Genomic DNA, 20,404 nt, shown 5'->3' with positions numbered 1-20,404 from the left:
AGTGGTGTTACTGCAATGTTTCTTTTTCATCATCATCTGAAGGTGCGTACATAGACCGCGAAAGCCATAGTAGCGAAGGCGCAAAAGCAGACGTCGCCAATAAATGGTTTTTGTTTCCCGAAATGCCACTAAAAACTTCCTTAAGTGATTGCACAACCAATAGTATTTTTATAACGGTTTTCTGTTTCAAATTTTGCCTATTAAGTCCGAAATATTGGTATTTGTGCTGCTCAAAACTAAGCCAATAGGAGAAAGAGCCATCGCTTATATTGGATAAACATCACACTGCTGACATGCTGTTTCTCTCTCTTTTTGCAATTTACAGTCACAGTATTCAATCTTAGGACATTATTTATGGTAGAACAACGTATATATTTGCATTAGTTTTGGCCAAAAGTTGTAGTTCTGCACTCGGTAGCTCTCTGGCCCATGATGCTTTGAGAGCCCATGGTGGCTGAACTGGCCGTCTGGAAACTCCATGTAAACTCCCATAGACGGCAGCACAGCTTTCCCTCTAGGTAAGAGTAAGAAACTGAACGTGCTAACGTAGACAGGTAGTCCACACATTACTCTGCTCATGATTTCAAATAGTGAAAGACACCGGCTCAATAACCCTGCTCTTATCAAAATCTGTGTTATGATAACAACAAGCAGGCTAGCAGAAGCAATTGTAGACTCCGCGAAAAAGAATTCGCCTCATATTTTTTTGTTCATATACGCCACTAACTCGCTTTGCAGCGTGTTTCTGGAGATGCTGTACGGATTCAGCACCGGCTTCGGCATTAGCGCTGGGGGCGTTCCAGACACGCCCTCCAAGGTGGTCAGCCCGTCAGGACCAAAGTCTAGCAACTATCTTCAGGTAAGTGACTTTCCTGAAAGCACATGTATGCTTTTATACATTTTGCACTTGGCAGAAAGCAGCGTACCATCACGACGTTCATCATCTAATATAATTTCAGGTGACGAAAACGCTATCCTGTCGCAGCGTTAATTACGAAATTCATTATAGGCGGGTGATGTCGGTCGGTTCTTTCTTTGTGGTCAGTGATGAAAAATATGTGACGAACGTTGCGATGCTGCACATTGTGCACATGTTGTCAGCAGATTCACATCTTATGTGACTCTCACTCCTGGTGTGCGTACTAATGTTTGGATCAAGATACTTTTTTTTTTGTATTACGAAAGCAGTGAGAATGACGTCCAAATGTTATCGGAGTACTGTTCCTAATTTTTGTTCACCAAAAAGTTTTCCTACTAAACATATCTGAATTTGAAAGACGCGTAAAAAATTCGCCTGCCACCGCCGCCAGGAAACTAGCTTGTTTAACATATTTTGAAGCTTCGAACCGCAGCCTGAGTCGTAGCATGATAGGAGTAAAATTGTGCTATATTTTTAATTTTACAGCTTTAATGATCAGGCTCGGCGGAAAGCCCGGCGTCGACGCTGCTGGAAATCCTGATTGATCGAAGCAGATCTCGACGTAGTCTTGACATTACTCGCAATGACGTCCCTTAAAAGAAAACAAAAACAAATGCGCACTCAAGGCCTCGAATCGGATTTCCGCCCTTTGTGTTACATGCAGGGTACGTTGCGTTAGGCTAGCAAGGAACGTTTCTTTGGTGAAGACAAACCTAGGCCTTGTACCTCGCTTCACACCTTTTACCAAAATGTGCAGTTATAGAGGGTCACCAATTAGTGACATAAATTCACACCACTCTGTAATGCTATCGCGTAACGCTCTTAAGGTGAACTTAAGTGCCCCCGTTTGCTAGTTTTTTTTTCTTTCTTCTCAAGAAAATAATGAATTTGGGGACAGTAATGTGCAGGCGCTCGTTATTCATATTTTGCTCCACTTGTGAAGTGTAAACACCTCTGTGCGTGTATAACTGCACAAATATGCTTATACGAATTCACAGATGGCGCCACACAGCGGATTATTGCACACCGCGAATACCATACAAATAAAAATAGAACAATTTGTTCAGTATAATTCTTTCTGTCACCGTAAGGACTTTCTTCTGCACCACCAGTTGCGCACTAAAACATCGCAGTTGAATTCCAGTGCATTCCCGTGTTCCCTTGGGTATTCTAGAGAACCATTAATGCAATGCCACTGTCCCGAGACGTGCACGCGTTGCCAACAACGCTAGTGGCGTCATCTGAAGATAGTGATTCCGTTAACGAAGCCTTTATAAAACAGTTACCTGTTCTGCCCTGATGTTTTTTCTCCTTTGTGCGTAACGTCGGGTAAGTTTTCTCGGTCCTGTGAAAAGCTGCCGGTCACGGAAGGTCCTTAGGTATATGGCTCCGCTTGAACGCACTGGGACACGAGCTTAGAGAAAATGGTATTACCGATACGCTGGACTATATACCGTCATGCTAACACATTGTGACATGTCTCCAAGCGTTTTGAAGGCGTCAGTTCATTTCTGCGTTCCAGTCCGGCACGTGGTACTGGCGCGCAGTTGACAACGACGCTCATGCGCTGTCGCAGGTTCCCGAGATCCACGAGAGCCCGCGCAACAAGAGCGCTCCGTCCAGCCCGATGGTGATTCGCGCCTTCTCCCGCCTCGGCAACTGGACGGGCTGGAGTTCCCGCAGCAGCAGTAAGGACCCTTTAATACCTGATATCGGGGGCCTCAAGCGCTGGCAGAGTGAGTGCAATTGTAAGTGGCAAGGCCCAACCTCCTACTTTCTGATATGCATATCTACCTGCACAATGCGCTTGCCTCTATAGAGACTGGCTCTCTTTCTCTCACTTGGCGCTTCACTTCTCCCCTCTTTACCCCTCTACTCTTCCCTTTTCTCTTGCCCTTCCCGTCTTTATTCTCTTTTTTTTCGCTGCTAAGTCCTTTGCTGCACCCTTCGTGCTCCTCAGCCTCAGCACCACAGCGCTGTCTCTTTGTAGGCTTCCTGCGGGCCATGATGGTGTACACGTCAGTGCCTTGCTGCTTCATTGCCCTTACGCTTATGTTAGGGAAGCAAGAGCTCTTTGAGTTTGTTCATTGTTCGCGATTAGTTCATGTATCTATCCTCTGACGTTAACATACGACGAGTAGGAAAGCATGAGTAAATGCTTAGTGTACACGAAGGGTATCGTCGTTTAGGGGACGTAACAAGAGGATCGCTGTGAGCACAGTGAGCGGAAAGTAAACGCGAATGTTCAAGTAAGTATTTCCATCACGCTAATGCAGGCTTCAAGGGTTTGAAACCCAACGGCACTGCACGTCAGGGACAGAGGTTGAGGACATACACATTCGTACATATTAGCGCAATTTGTCGGACATGTGCAACACTTGCAGAAATGATAAAACGCGGAGAAGGTTTAGCCCTACTTAATCCTGGTTACAAAGAGCGCAAACACCCCGTGGTTTCTCAGTGGCTAAGGTGCTGACTTGCTGAACCCGAGTATCCAAGCTGGAACTCAACCGGTTCGTTTTCATGACGATGCATATTTTTTTTTTTTTTTGACGACAAGCGACTAGCTATATCGCCACCAAAATACCCAAGTTCTAGTTTGACCTTTCGAGGCCTTGAAGGTCATCATATTCCCACTCAGAGGTTTAAGGAGAAGACGAGGTGGTGTCTTTTCCACAAGTAGCTTAAAGAGAAGAAGACGAGGTGGGGTATCGTGAAGAGACCAAAGTCAATCGCCGACATCCGCAAATCTTGGGAGTTGAGTTGCACCCCGCAGAGTGGAGTCTCCGCTCTAGAAAATGAAAGTATGATTGGCAGCATTATACGTAATTAGAACAAATTTTTTATGCTATGCCAACTGTACATTGAATTAATACACTGATTATAAACTTCGGAACGTGCCTTAGGAGACTACTCCACGCAAAACAATTTACCTAATTATTTGTATAGTTCTTCATGGTCAATACTTTTAGTGGTTAACTTAGCTAAGTACAGTTACAAATAATCTTCTACTGTAATGTGACCAGCTTGCGCATAAACAATGTGTGTAGACATGTTTTTAGCTGACGCTCAGCACGAGTGAACGATTATACCGCCAAGACTTATAGAGAAAGCAAGAAAAAGAGAAGGGAAAGAATTGCACTGATTCAAAATATTGGTTGCTGCTATTTCTTGCTTGCTATTGCCACTCTTTCACACTTATCGCCAGCTGAAAACAAAGGATTTCAGTGTTTAAAAACACTGCATTAGTCCATAAAATAATGCAGTTATCACACGATAGAAGAAGGCACGATGTGCCGTCAGTGGAATTAACTGTCAGGACACGGGATGAAAGTCAGGACACGAGAAGAACGTTACCTTTCTTTTTATCCTGGTGACACTGTAAGGATGTCGGTTATGGTTGATGCGCATTATATACAGATAATCCTAGCTAAGAACAACAGTAGCGGAATAGGGCACGGATATGACTGAGGCTAGATGTGCCGCCTGCAGAGGGTGACATAGTGGGCAGAGTACATTTTCGTGCCGGATGCCACTGCCATTGCCACCGACACTGGCATTGTGTCAAACACTCACTGACATGACAAGAAGCACCGTCATGAAGCTGCTCGCTAAGCGGTATTTTGTTCTTTTCTTTGCAATTATTTCTGTACTGAAATCAATTATAAGCCGAATTGATTTAAACATACTGCAACTAGTAGTCATCGCTCCGCTGCTGCTTTAAACCTTTCACCGGCAGATCAACAATTAAGCCCGATCAATGTTTTGCCTTCGGTACACGGGACCTGTAGCGCATGCCATAGCGTAAATGTATTCAAACAGACTAGAAAATAGCACATTTGGCTGCACCAACAAGAATAAATTTCGACACAAAGTAATCACAGCGCAGTAGAAACAGATGACGAGACGAACACGAAACAAGCTAACCTCGTCCTCTGTCGTCACTGCGCGATGTTTTCTGTGTGACGCTGGATCAGCACATCCAAATATTTTCCTTCTAGGACGCGGTATACGTATCGTTGTCAGTACGATCTCTCAGAATTGCCTTCTGTTCCGTGCTGTAATGGAACAGATAAAACTTACTCTCCGTACCTTCTGCTTCTGGTCGCACTAGGTTTTGTTTGCAACCATTGCAAATTTGTGGGACGGTGGGCCGGCGCGCAAGTACTCAACGCATTGCGTATTTTTTTTCAAAGTGGCCACAACTTGGAGTCACTTTTTCAGGGCATCGTATTATTTCTGCTGATCAATTTTTTTCTCTCTCCATATGACAAAAACCAAACACTTCGTGAAGGCATGCAGACACAACTCATTGTTACAGCTACACCTTTTAAACGTAGCATAAAACGTGACATTACATCGATAACTGACAAAAAGAGTCTGAGAAAAGCAATCATAAAACGATAAAAAAAAATAGGAAAAAAAAAACATATTTAGGACTTTACTATCAATAAAGCTCGGAATAATTCAGAACTGACCTCAAAATAAGAATACATAATACGTACCACAGAATAACGATGTGTGGCTGGTATTCCTCTCTCACATTTTATCCTAATTACCCCATGGAAGCCGAATTTTGGCCCAATATTTGACTCTGAAGCTTGACTTCTACAACAGTGATTGTTGGGCGAGTTGCCTTTGCATTATGGTGAAACAAAACCCAACAAATAGCATTCACAGATTACAAGAAAGCATTTATGTGAAGGTACTGGATACGTAGCGGCTATAGTGGCTGGGCTGCAACTACAGTGTTGCATAAAGAAAAAGTAATAAAATTCTTGTAAGGAATAATGTTAAACAAGCAAACACAACCTACGCAGTACTATTCACCGCTTGTTTAAAGGAATATTCTGAGACCTGGATTGAAATCACTCAGGAACAAGGGTTGATGGAGAATACATCTACTCTACTGTTTTACTAGATTCATATCTAGTAGAACATATTGCTGGGCTAGTTGGTGCATTACTCATAAAAGGAAGGATTCACAGCGCTAACAAATAGACATTCACAAAAAGACACACAAAACAGACGCTGACTCCAGCTTCGTTTTCGAAACACCAAATTGAAGCGTCTTCTTCAAAAAACTAATGATCCCACACCATCACCTTAGTATGACTGTTTAGTGGAGAAAGTCGTCTTTTGAATTCTGTTTAGGTAGGGGAGGCCTAAACTTGCATACATATATTGGCGACAGTGAGGGAGCATTTGTTTTTTGAAAAAGAAGTTGGAATCAGCGCCTGTCCTATGTGCCTTTTTGTGAGTGTCTATTTGTTAGCTCTGTAAATCTTTCCTCAGTAATCTGCGACTTGCTGATCACATCGCTTTGCGAACTCACAGGACAAATTGCCCGTAATGATTACAGACTTAGACATGTAGAGAAAATGATAGGGCTAAAAACAAACATGCAGCAAGCTAAAGTAATTTTCACCTCTAAAGAGACAAGGGACAGCCATTGAGGGAAGGTGGTGAAGCGTTATAAGTGGCAAGGGAATACGTCTACTTAAAGCAGGTAGTGGCTGCAGATCCGGACAACGAAATGAAGAATCAGGATTGGGCATAGAGCGCATTCGATAAGTACTACTATGTCATTAATTTCAGCATACAAACACCCCTAAAAGAGAATCTACTTAACACTGTATCTAGCCAGTACTCTCCTATGGGGCAAAAGTGGAGGCTAAAGGAGAGAGTTGAACCTAAACTGAGGACCACGTAAAGTGCTATCGAACGAAACATGGTAGGCATACAAAGGCGTTTTAATGACGTTCGAGAAGAAATTAAGAAAAAATGGGCAGGTTGTGTGTGCGAAGACAAGATTAGCTGTGATCTCTGCGGGTGACAAATTTAATTCCAAAGAATGGCAAGCGTAGCTGGAACCAGCAGGAAATTAGGCGGTCGACTGAGATTAAGGTTCCTGGGGATTATACCGGTGCAGCTGGCACAGGACTGAGTTAACTTGACAGATATGGGAGAGGCGTCCTTGCAGCAGATGTAGGGAGGTGCATTATTATTATTATTATTATTATTATTATTATTATTATTATTATTATTATTATTATTATTATTATTATTATTATTATTATTATTATTATTATTATTATTATTATTATTATTATTATTATTATTATTATTATTATTATTATTATTATTATTATTATTATTATTATTATTATTATTGAGCAGCCAATGTTATACAGGACACTGAAGAGAAAAAACAAGCGAGACAGCGCTGCTTTATGTGGTGCTTATGAGGACACGCGAACAGAGTAAACGAAAATATGACATTCCCTCGAAGCACTAAACACCATACAAGTAGCCGAAAATCTTTCCTAGACCTCTACGCACGCAATCCCAGCCCTCCTGTCAGAATTCCAGCACTACAGCGGCTAATGCAAACCGTACTAAAGATTGCATTAGCGTCTTAAATTTCACTTCAGTTGTTTTTGACATAAAACTCAATCCACCCTCACCTTTTACATTATCACTTGCGTTCCAGTAAAGCAGGCGAACAACATCGGTACCTGGGCGTGGCTAAAGATGCCACATCGATCACTGCTGCCAGTCACTCATTCCCGCCTGGTGCATTAGTTTATACCGATGACTTTCGGGACGCCGAACTTTCGAGGAAAAAACGGCGGATGAAGCGAGTTTGGAAAAACCTTGGACACGGCAGCGTTGTGCTCTGTTCTGCTGAGAGCTATGACGCCAACTTGGCCTTTGGCAAACAGGGCACGCAAGGTCGTAAAATGCATCGCCGACGATGACCCGCCCTTTTCATTTACGTGAAAGGGTCGAGCCGGATCGCAACTCTTGTCTTTGCCGTATCTCTTCTAGACGGCTGCAAATGTTGGATGGTTAGCAAGCGCATTAGTACATCACTGATTGTCATTTTGGAAGCTGTTTTCTGCTTATTTTGGCGAATTAGTACACTTACCTAGGGGGCACGTTTTTGACGAAGGCATTTCTGTCGCTGGTTTGCGTATCCTGGTTATTCCAAATCCCGCAAGTAGAACGCTCTTCGTCTCAAGATTTTTGTAGCCTCTAAGATGGAAGCATACAGCACGATGCTAATAATGGCTCAGTATTTCCTCTGAGCGTTTGTCTTAACGCAGGTGACAATGACAAACATTTGGAGAACTCCTGTGGAGACAGCAGTTTGAAAATTGCTTGACAAGAAACATCGCTCGATCAAACGCACATCGATTTTGTCCATGTGTGCTGCAAACAATTGGCGAAAGACTATTTTTGATTCATTATTTTATCCTTCAGGCGCGCATCTTCGAAAGTATACCAGGCCAATGGGAGAATGGGACTGCGACAAACACTGTGAGCAACAATCTATCTCCTTTAGTCGTCATATGAGGGCACCGCAGAAAAAAAAAAAAATCTGACTTTCCTAATCGTAATATTGTTACGTGGTGGCATGACAAGTGATGGAACACGGCGACACAACAGAAACAGAGCGACGCGATAACATGACGATGAAAAATGCTTTAATGGCCGGCGGGCCTGGCGCGAGCGCTCCGCCCCGCACCACTGCCCGCTTTGTCTTCTTCGTAGCACTACCCGGGGCCGCCGAGCGATCGTCCCGATCGATTGCTAGAAATTCATTGCATGAAGTGAGGATGAACACATACACATGATTAGGAGACAAAACGCTGGACACCACAATGAATGCAAAGATGGGATGAATGCTTGCCCCGGAGCATCAGGTCCAATCGTCACCGTTTGCCGAAGGCCAAGGTTCATGGACACGCCGCACGGCTTGGGTGGGGGTGCTGTCTTGGCTCGAGTGGTCGTGGGGTCGATCGGGTAGGCTATGGGCTCTTCCTGGTCTGCGTGTGTTATGGTCAGGGCTGGGGACGGGGCTGGGGAGAGCGGCTGGTCGGATCTAAGCACGAATGGCTGGGGCAAAGCTGGGCGGCGATCTCCACGGGCTCTCAGCCGATGGACCCGGCGTACGGTTGGCTTCGACGGTGCAAGGCGAGGATGGCGATGAACCGCACCTCCAACCAAGCCGTGCGGCATGTCCATGAGCCTTGGCATTCGGCAAACGATGACGATTGGACAAGACACAGCAAAAACAAGTTTTGTTAGGAATCGGTGGCATCCATGTAAACATCATGATTAGGGTAGGTCTTAATCAAATTCATCTTTTACTCGCATGATGCCAAAAGTTACTCGACATGACTGAACCGTAAATATTCGGGGGGCACTTTTTTTTTTTTTTTTTGTGAGTTTGTGCAGATTGATTTTGCAGTCGGGCGAAGCACGAAAGAAAGAGAGTTCACTAGATTTTTAATTAACTTCATTGTATTTTCCTTAGGATACATGATTAAGTATCGAAGTTCAGAGCTGCTTAAGTGAAAATAGAACCCAACTGTAAATGTTCGACAACCAGCACACGGATCGCAGCATCAAACTTTAACGAAAATGATTATTAAAGCTCTTCAATATAGCTTTTCACACTAGGCATTGTTAAAATCGCAGAGGTTTAATGCAACATAGATGCAGTCTACTTACTTTATGAAAAAGCTTACGTGATTACTTTACTCGCTGTAGAAAGGGTATTTTTTATGCTAGGTATATTTCGGGCAACAATGTCGATACAAGAATTTTACAAACTGGATTCACCTACAGCATTCAATCCTTAAATTTTGCTTCGTAATATTGCGTCCTAAAATAATTATAACTTCTCTAGGTAATTTTATTTAGTTAGCCGTCTTTTTATTGCACTATAACTTGCAAATATTGTCTGCCTTAATGTAGAAAACACCTGAACAGACCGCACTAGTGTATCTTTCATGTCTTCTAAAAAAAAAAAAAAAAAAATCTGTATTGAATAATTTGAATTGAAACGCCCCGTGTAGTTAGGTGGGCTCCACGAGCTGCCGTTTGGATTCTCCCACCACCCCCACCCCCCTTTGCCTCCTTTCTTGCTGCGTGCGAACCAAGAAGTGTATAGTTGGTCGAAACACATCTTGGGGCGTTGGGTTTTCGTATCTCCTCCTTCCTCAGCTTCGCGCCGTCAGCGTATACAGGCACCGTCTGTTGCACGCGTGTTTTAGTTTCAGCAAAGCTCCAACAATGGAATTGACTGTCCCGTCACTAAAAAATAAAGCACAACAAAAAGCAGATAAAAAAATTCTTACGCTTTGTTTTAGTATATATACAGTACAATGGTACACTTAAATGCACTGGTAATAATGGAGTGTGCTGAATTGAAACTTGCTTGCAGTAATAGCTAATTACATCCGTTTCGTCCATCGCGCAACTTTTAGTACGTTGAATAAGTTGAGCAAAACCAAGAAACCAGCTAAAATGTCGAAGTACGTAGCAGACGGCCGTCGCTGGCGTTATGGAAATCCCCGCTAGCAGAGCGCCCATGACACTGCGAAAAAGAGGAACCAACGGGAAACAAATTACAAATTATACAGCGTTCCGCAGTACGTGTCAGTACGGTATAATATTTCTATTCATAAACTTCCTTCGGGCTCTAGCGATCTGCGCCGAAGGATCGATATAAAATCCCCGCGTTGTCAGCAAGAATAAACAATTAACTGCTGGTTGCGACAGCTTGTTCCTAGCACATTTTAAGTTCCGGCTGCAATGAACCTCATCATCAAATGCTTGCAAGGAAGCAGTCTACTTGGATCAAGCCTTCGCCGCGTTAAGAACGCGTACGTCTTAACGGGCCACGGTGATATGCAAGATCAAGAACCGCGCGCGTTCCGAGGAGGGCGCCTGTTTCATGATCGCTCCGCTATGCAGCCGCTCATTTTCCGCATTCCAGCTTATCGCGCTTGATTAATGAGTCCCATCGGTGACAGCTCTGTAACGACCATCGGTAAACTGAGCCGGCCGCTACCAGTAGCTTTTTTGTTTCATATATTCTTAAACTGAAATTGTTGGGTGGCAATTAGCCCGCATGCAAGGTGCTGATTTAGTCAGATGCTTGCATGCGGATCACACCTAATCAATTACCAAAGCAGAAGTGACTGCAGACGAACATACATGCGTCAAATCCATAATTAGCTTACTCTACTGAAGCAAATCCCGAGGCCTTTGAATTAACTTGAGAACACATCCAAATCATCCGTTTATTCACGGCAGGGTTCATAATGCAACTTAGATGAGCGCATTGTTTTTTTTTAACTCAAGGTCATTGCCCTCCATGTTCCTTTCCTCCGTCTTACTCCAAGTTTATTTAGATTTCATATACGTGATATGATAGAGTATTGCGCCGTAAGACAAGGATATTGGCAAAACCAATAATTAATTTTACAGACGTATATCATCTTGTCAGCTGCAACATTCAGTCAAGGTTCAGTGAAACTTGCAATCATGTAGTCGGGCTGCTGTTGAGTTTTGTTGTGAGGTCAGATGATGAACCATCTTGCACGGCTGTACTCTGAAAGTCGATAGTCCTTGGTGAAGGTATAGCATGTATCACACCAACTCGCATGTAAAAGCAAGCCTTACAAGTAGAGCTTCGCATTGATGGCCCTTACCCGTAAAGGTCGCGCATGGAGAATGAAAACATAACAGCTGAGAAACTGACTAAGACCCAGATGGAACCCGCAAATACCCCGCCGCAGTGGTGCAGCGGTTAAGATGCCCGACTACTGTGCCGTAGTACCCGGGTTCGATCCCGACCGCCAGTAACTGCGTTTCGATGGAGGTTAAACATGCAGAGTGGCTTCCGTGAGATCTCAGTGCGCTTTAAAGAACCCCATATGGTCGAAAGTTCTGAAGTCCTCCACTGCGGCGTCTCTCATAGCCTGAATCGCTTTGAGACGTTAAACTCTACAAACCAGGCAAATAAAACCAGAACCCCTAGATGATGGAGAGAAAACGCACCTCCGTAGAGGAGCAGGGGAAGAGGAAGCCAAGCACGATGCTTCGAGGGCAGACAACGTGCACTCGGGAATCGGCCTCGAAAGAGCCAGGCCGCTTTATTTTTTTTTCACGCTTCCAACATTTTGTTAAACTAAATTGTAAGGTTTCTCAAATCATGGGCACACGCGCGTCAAAAGCGAGGCAAGCGGCTCAAATCACTCACCGCACTGCAGCGCAAGAATGCTCGGATGTGTATAGCTGGGCTTGGTTATGATTTCCAAAAACTGCGACTTTATCGCGCATGCGCAGGAACCTTTCCCGCAAATAGTAAATTGGCCATACAAGACTGATCCACACAACCTGATATCAGTAGTGTGCGCTTTCTCAATAACCTGGCACTTAATTCTAAGTAATAACTTGCAGCTGCTCTAAAAGCTATGAACCATGAAAGAGCTGTCACGTATAGTTTGATAGGACGATACCCATCGGCTGTACAAGAAAGCAAACACATTAATCTGTGCGTGTGAGTGTGCGCGTGTCACCGCACAATAATAAATGTGATGCCTTTCTGCGTAGCAGCTAGTCTTTAAATAATTATACACCTTCTTCGAGGTTTTTCGGTGCGTCTAGTGTGCAAGGATATTGCAAGTGGCTATAAGCACTCACTAAACAATCAGGGTAAAGCGAAAGAAAGACGTCCGCGTAGTATCAATGAAAATCGAACAAGGGCCGAATAGTAGCCCCATTCCGCAAGACAATGTTTCGATAAGACGACTTTCCTTCGTCTGGGAAGAAGACAGTTCCTCCTATCGAAACGTTGCCTTGCGAACTGAGGCTTCTCCTCAGCCCTTGTTCGGTTTCCTTCGGCGCAAGGCAACCAGCGCTAATATTTGTCATTATAAGGTTAAAGACGCTGCACCTGGTACATTAACTATTTTCCGTGTGCTTCCTAAACGTGATATCCGACTTCTTGTCCTCCTTACAGCAAAGCGTTTTGGCATAATGCCCAGCCGCACATATGTTGTTGCATCCTGCTAAGCGCTAAATAATAAGCCACACAGACTCATCAACAAGTCGACTCAGAAAGGTGTCACAAATTCTTTTAGTAAACTTGCACGCTTGCGTTAACATCAACGCATCAGTGTCTAAACGATAGGGACATACTGTACATGATTACGTGCATGAGTCGAACACTGTCCTTTTGAAGAATATTGTTTTCTGCTCTATTCTCACTTTTACTATTTACAACGTTCACGTTAAGTAGGCAACAGCGGCCAGTGCAGCAGTTTTCCAATTGTTTAAAACCATAAATCCGTATCGGGAAAAGAATATAAGATCAGTGCAGCCGTGTACCATAATGCATAAGTATGAATTATTGGTCGCTCTAGAGTAGAACTTACAATAGAGGCAAAACCTGCTTACCGCACATAGACAATCTAATAAGCACACCTCTTGGCTGGTACAGCCGCCCTGATTTATAATAATATAGCGCGAGCGTCGACCAAACTGCTAGTCAGCGCCTTATAACGGCGATAAGCGTGCAACACAGCAAGAGTTCGCGCACGCGCAGGAAAAAAGGGCGCCGTCTACTACGCTGTTCCGATCAAGACACACTCTCTGCCACAATACCACTTCGTAGAAACACGCCTGGCATGCAGTAGAGCACATGCGCATGAATAAAATGTGACTGAGACGTGATGCGGCCTTTCTTTTGCCTAATACGTTGGCCGCGCTGGCGAAGCAGAGCGAAGATAAGAAAAAATAAAAAGAAGCAAACGCAGAAGTAGATGGAAACGATGGCCTAGATCACGAAAAAAGATGCACCGATCTGCTGTTTAATCGGTATTTCAGTGTCTAGACGGTATAAAAATTGCACCGCAGCTTTCAAACGTGCCCTTCCGCGGAGAATGCTTCCTTGCGAGTTATCATTTTTCGGTTTTTGTGGCTCTGGACCAAGGCCCACTTGTCTTAATGCAGCGAGGTTTACTACTCGCTCACTCCTGAACTACTTGAAGCGCAAAGACACGGAGCCACGAATGTTGCGCTCCCCCCCCCCCCCCCCCCACCCCCCATTTTTTTTCTTTTTTTTTTTTGCAAGAGGGTTGCCGCTTCCTGCCTGCGTCACCTGAGCTGGAAATGGTAGTCGCCAGGTTAGGAGCGATGGATGCATTGAGAAGCATGAGGTGTATAAGCACGTTTTTTTTTTTTGCTTTTTTTTTTAGGAGAGAAGGGAGTAGCAAAAGGCATAGCTGCATGTATCCGCGGAAGTTGAATACTTCTGCGTATTTTCACCAAATAACCTTTATTTGCTAAGTGCATTTTATAACTGAAACAAGGCCTTGACTCAAGACTCTCACAGATCATACTTAGAAGTTAATAACGGTGAAATTCTCCGGACTGAACAAAACCCGCGATGCGCCTGGGCAGGGAGTCGAAGAGTGCGGGTACAAGGTCCACGTCATTCTTAAGGGCATCCCATTCACTATTCACCGCTTCCCACAAGTCGTCTGGCGATGCATCATGCAGACTCATTTTAGACAAGTTGGACTTGAGGATACCCCAAACATTTTCAATTATATTGAGGTCCGCTCCCTAGGGAGGCCAAGACGTCATGATGCCTAGTTGTTCCAGATGTTCTTTTCTATTCTATTTAGGAACCATTTTACCCGCATGTGCTGCATCCTCTATTTCTTGAACAGTGACAGCCGACATTGATAATCACATGCCATCCCATGAAGCAAATGCCATATACTTTCGTAAATGTAAGCCAAGCATAGCCAAATCTAAGAAATGAACAATGATAAACCACCAACCTTATGAGGTCTGGCCGGTAAATTTTCTCTTGCTGGTCCCATTTTGTGCAAACCGTGGACTCGTCTGTGAAGACAATATTTTCCCAGTCCTCCACGGTCCATTCAATATGGTCGCGTGCAAACTGTAGCCTTTTCTCCTTGTTAGTCGCCGAAAGCTTTGGCTTCTGGGCAGCAACTCGATGGCGACGACCTGCTTCTCGAAGCCGGACACGCACCACCAAATTGTCACTCACGTCCACTCCAGCGACCTGTTTCAATTGGCCAGCAGTCATGAAGGATGCTACACAAGCCGCAGCAACAATGGCATGGTCCTCTTCTTCGGTTGTCTAGCGCTTGAAATGTCGAGGAGCGTCACGAACGCGCCCTTCGTCGCGATAATCCTGAACTATTCTGCTTACGGTAGCCTGAGTAACTCAAACGCTGTTAGCGATTTCATTTTGAGACTTGCCGCAAAGCGACATTGCGATGATGCGGTGGCGTCGTTCCAGTGGCACACGTGGAGGCATTCTCCGCCGAAGAGGGCATTTGAAAGCTGCGATGCCTTTTTATACCGTCGAGACACTGCAAGGCTGATTAAAGAGCTGGTTGGAACCCCGTTTATCGCTATCCAGGCAATAGTTTCAATGTGCTGTTATATTTATTTCTTTTTATTTTTTCTTATCATAACTTTGCATAGCCAGGCTGGCCTCCCGCAATAGGCAAAAAAAAAAAAAGAGAGAGAGAGAGAAAGAAATTACGTCTCATGCAGTCTCAAATAATAATCATGCGCACGCGCTCAATGGGTTGGCGGGATTTTGCGAACTGATATTGTGGCAGGGCGTACGTCCTTTTTCTAGGAACAGCGTAGCAGACGACGCTCTGCCTTCGTGCGCGTGCGCGAACTCTCAACTTGTTGCACGCTTATCGTCGTTATAAGGCGCTGACCAGCAGTTAAGTCGACACTGGCGCTATATTGTTCAAAATCAAGGCGGCAGTACATAGTGTTTCCACTTTCACTGGAGCCACACTTCCTTAAACTTTATGCTTTCTATTGGAAGATATAAGCTCAAGAAGGCATGGACATGAAGCACACTGAAGACAGGACACAGCACAACCTTCCGGCAAATTCATGCAACAAGTACCCTGCCAGAATGATGTCGCTTTATTCTTTCACTTGTAGGTGGCCCATAAATATTACCTTTGAATGTTAAAGTTTTAAACCAGGGTTGTCCTGCCACAGCTCCAGCATTGGAATGATCACCTTGCAGTGAACAGGAACTGCATGTGTTATTTCACTAGTGTGCACACACAGACACTATAAATTAATTATTTTATTATAAGCCAGGGAATGAGACACTGGTTTTCTTCATGACAGTTTTTCACTGTTCTTGCGTTTTCTTAACTTTGAGCAGCCATGTCAAATACATAAAGTGGTCATGTCCTCGCTTTCAGAAAGGAGCCCAGTGCCATTCCTTGTCAAAGAAATCCTCCTCATCAAACACCAGAACACATTCTAGTCGTGTTCTTCGGCGTGGAAGACTAGGAGGCGTGCTTGAAGATGATGACAACAGAGCATATATTTACGGCATAATATATGTACAGGTATTAAAACTGGGAGAAACAAAAATTAATTTACAATGACAACTACTTTACGCTACTTTCCTCATCAAAGTAACTCGTTAGAGCCTAAGAAGAACCTTGTAACATGACTGTAAATATGAAGTCCCAATTGAGAACTGATTGGACTGCCCCATTTTCAATCATTTCCCTTTTTATACACTTGATTAGCAATGATATAGGGGCGGCCGTTTTTAGGGCCGGCCCTGCGCGTCTATTTTTGAATCTAAACACGGTTGGCTAGTGGGCAGTGCCACGTGAGCTGGGCTCAGTATTGAGTCTAGGGCTGTTATACAAATATAAAAAAAAACAGCACACTCTCCGGCAAAGGCATCACACCTTTCACATAACTCTGGCAATATATCTCATGACTGGAAATCTGAAAATGCCATCCCTAGCCACAAGTCGGGTTCAACACATTATCCCCTCAATTACAATGCCATTTCCTTTACATTCGTACCATATGTAACATCATGGAGCATATTATATACAAACATCTTGTAAACTTTCTCAAAAATAATGTTCAAGTTAGTAGCATGGATTCCGTAAACATTACTTTTGTGAAACTCAGCTTGTCATCTTCACTTGTGATGTACATGCCTGTCTAGATTTTAGTTTTTCAACTGAATGTATTTTTCTTCATTTCTCTAAAAGTTTTGACAAGGTAAACCGTGCGCTACTTCCTCACAAACTAAGCTTCCTAAAGATCGATCCTGCCATAACTGATTGAATTTGCTCTCACGTCCAACGTTCAGTTTGAAACTAATAAATAAACTCCCCTTCGTTCCCAGTCTGCTCTGGCGTTCCGCGGAGGTCGGTTCTGAGTATCTTATTCTTGAGTAGAGTAAATGACATGCCTTCTTATATTTCTTGCAAAATATACGTCTATTTGCTGACGACTGCATTTTGCACCGCAAGCTTGCTGATAATTCCGATGTCCTATTCAGAATGGCTTTAACAGCTTAAGCGCAAATAATCTTGGTCTTCAGGCTTGCCGGCTTGCCGGCTTGTCGTTGGTTACTTCAGGGGTTGCCTGACGCGATGGTGCCGGTACCACACAGTTCCGGTGCAGGTCTAGGCTAGGTCTGCAACTACAGCGTTGTCTGCTGGTACCTGGGGCTTTCAGCAGGAGACCGCCGAGTAGTTACAGCTGGCGCATCTGGCAGGACTGCCGTTGCCGGCGGCGCGCAGGGGGCCCACGTGTCCAGGGGTGCGCAGGGGGAACCGGTGGTCCATGGGGGTTGCCACCTGCATACCGGGTTAGCAACTGTGCGGCCAGGAGCTGCGCCGAGAGTGCATTGAAGGACTGCGCTATCAGTGGGCGCGCTGAGTCGTGCAGGCAAGACGCTGCAACGGGGCGGCAGCAGCGATGTAGAAGCAAAAGGGGCTCGCTCGTCTGCGCTCGCGCGCAAGTGTCGGTCAGAAGGTCCTTTCGTGGCTATGATGCTGAGGTAGGCTGCTTCTTAACACCACTCTGCTGTTATGTCGGAAGCTGGTCCCAAGTTAATACTGCAAAGAAGTCTAGGAGTTGCTCGCGCCCACGTGGTCGGCCATCGCAGTTGCCACTCCGGGCAGCGGGAGCGTCCGCGATGGGCGAGGAGGTCAACATGCACCAGAAGTGACTGCGACGACGAGGTTGGGCAGCAGCTCTTTTGCCTTCGAAGCTCCAGCGAAATACGTAGGTATGAACAGCGGGCCTTTCCAGCTGGCTGGTTGGTAATGAACAATGAAAATTGCTCGCAATAAATGAAAGAGCACTATGTTTCATAGAAATTGCATAAACATAAAATAACGGGGAAGAGAGCCTCTGAAAACTGCATACAAACAAAATAACTTGACAAAAGAGTTATAAAGGGAAATTAGACAAAAAAATGATTTAATTCAACAAAAATAAGCGACGAATATCCAGCCCAGTAATTGGGCTGGATAAAGATCAGACGGGCCGAGCAGCGTGTGAATATACCGTATTTACTGGTAGTCTTCTTACATTAAACTGCTTCACACTATCTTCGGAGACGAAAACATAACGTAGACTGGGACAAAAAAAAAAGCTTCGGGTTCGACTGCTGATGGCCACAAGTTAGCGGCAAGAAGCGCGACGACCGGAGGCTCGTAGGATGAGAGCGGCACCTTTCCTTTAGCGCTGATCGCGCTGAAAACAAAATCGCTAAAGTCGTAATGAGTGTAAACATGGTTCCAATGTGCTTCTGTTCCTAAGAAGTACCGGAGACACAGGGACACGTCCCTTTTCTCCATGGAAATATTTCGTAAACACTTTCTTAAGTTATACCGCGATTTCCCGAGGATCTCTAGCGACGCCGGAACCAGAACTTCCATCTGATAGTCTCTGGTTCATCCTTAGCATGCCAGAATGAAAAGCTAATATTCACAACCACGACCGCTCTTCCCAAAACATCACTAAAAGGTACAGCAATGCATTCTCAAGCGACACGTTACAATTATCGTGATTTCCGAACGGCAATGCATTTTCAAGTGACGAGATACAGTTATCGTGATTTCCCGAGGATCTCCTGCGACGCCAGAGTCAGCACTTCGGACTGATGGTCTCTTCGTGCACTGCGATCATGTCAGATTGAAGTGCTAAGCATCAAAAGCGCGTCCACTCTTCATAACACTACACTAAATGAAACAGCAATGCATTCTCAAGCGACACGTTACAGTTATCGTGATTTCTGAACGGCAATGCATTCTCAAGTGACGAGATACAGTTATTGTGATTTCCTGAGGATCTTCAGCGACGCCAGAGTCAGCACTTCGGACTGACGGTTCTCTTCTTGCACTTCGATCATGTCAGATTGAAGTGCCAACCATCAATGCGCGTCCACTCTTGATAACACTACACTAAATGAAACAGCAAAGCATTCTCAAGCGACACGTTACAGTTATCGTGATTCCTGAACGGCAATGCATTTTCAAGTGACGAGATACAGTTATCGTGATTTCCTGAGGATCTTCAGCGACGCCAGAGTCAGCACTTCGGACTGATGGTTCTTTTCTCGTACTTCGATCATGTCAGATTGAAGTGCCAACCATCAATGCGCGTCCACTCTTCATAACACTACACTAAATGAAACAGCAGTGCATTCTCAAGCGACACGTTACAGTTATCGTGATTTCTGAACGGCAAAGCATTTTCAAGTGACGAGATACAGTTATCGTGATTTCCTGAGGATCTTCAGCGACGCCAGAGTCAGCACTTCGGACTGATGGTTCTCTTCTTGCACTTCGATCATGTCAGATTGAAGTGCTAAGCATCAAAAGCGCGTCCACTCTCCATAACACTACACTAAATGAAACAGCAATGCATTCTCAAGCGACACGTTGCAGTTATCGTGATTTCTGAACGGCAATGCATTCTCAAGTGACGAGATACAGTTATTGTGATTTCCTGAGGATCTTCAGCGACGCCAGAGTCAGCACTTAGGCCTGATGGTTCTCTTCTTGCACTTCGATCATGTCAGATTGAAGTGCTAATCATCAAAAGCGCGTCCATTCTTCATAACACTACACTAAATGGAACAGCAATGCATTCTCAAGCGACACGTTACAGTTATCGTGATTTCCGAACGGCAATGCATTTTCAAGTGACGAGATACAGTTATCGTGATTTCCTGAGGATCTTCAGCGACGCCAGAGTCAGCACTTCGGACTGATGATCTCTTCGTGCACTTCGATCATGTCAGATTGACCAACCATCAAAAGCGCGTCCACTCTTCATAACATCACTAAATGGAACAGCAATGCATTATTAAGCGACGAGTTACAGTTGAGATGTTGCCAGCACATGCTGACAACAACCCAACTTATTCAACGTACTAATGATGGCACGATGGCCGCAACTGACGTAATAATCGCATTACTTTAAGCAGTTTTGAATCCAACAAACTATTTTATTACTAATGCATTTTAGTTTATGCCCTGCACTCTATACTCCAACAAAGCGTACCCCTGTGTTGATTTGTTTTGTTTTATTTTTTAGTGACGTAGCCAGCACTTCCGTTGCTGGAGCTTTGGGGGAAACGAAAGGATGCCCGCAGCACAGACCTTGGCATGCTGCTCGCCGCCAACTCGTTATCTTTTGAAGGCAGCGGTGGCCCACCCGGCGCAATTAGCAGAGTGCCAAGTTGGTCGGTTATTATACGTACCTCCACAACGCCGGCGAAAAGGTATGATGGGGTCATGGCACACAAGGCGGCAGATGTTGGAGTTTGTGCACTCG

General features: G+C 44.6%; 1 protein-coding gene across 2 annotated transcripts in view; it reads left to right on the top strand.

Annotated features, from left to right (window-relative positions):
- rsh (Rap GTPase activating protein radish) overlaps positions 1 to 20,404 on the top strand; it is a 204,137-nt gene that overhangs the window by 171,373 nt on the left and 12,360 nt on the right. For both annotated transcript variants that reach the window (XM_084605637.1, XM_084605636.1), the window contains exons 12-13: positions 739 to 859; positions 2,496 to 2,667. In XM_084605637.1, the coding sequence (XP_084461763.1) occupies positions 739 to 859; positions 2,496 to 2,667 (293 nt within the window). The remainder of the gene's footprint in view (positions 1 to 738; positions 860 to 2,495; positions 2,668 to 20,404) is intronic.

The sequence above is a fragment of the Amblyomma maculatum genome, chromosome 6 (assembly GCF_055883805.1).
Source record: "Amblyomma maculatum isolate TAMU_Amacu chromosome 6, ASM5588380v1, whole genome shotgun sequence".
Classification (NCBI taxonomy): Eukaryota; Metazoa; Arthropoda; class Arachnida; order Ixodida; family Ixodidae; genus Amblyomma; species Amblyomma maculatum.
The sequence above is the reverse complement of the archived record's forward strand: the minus strand, read 5'-3'. Positions and strand labels throughout refer to the sequence as shown.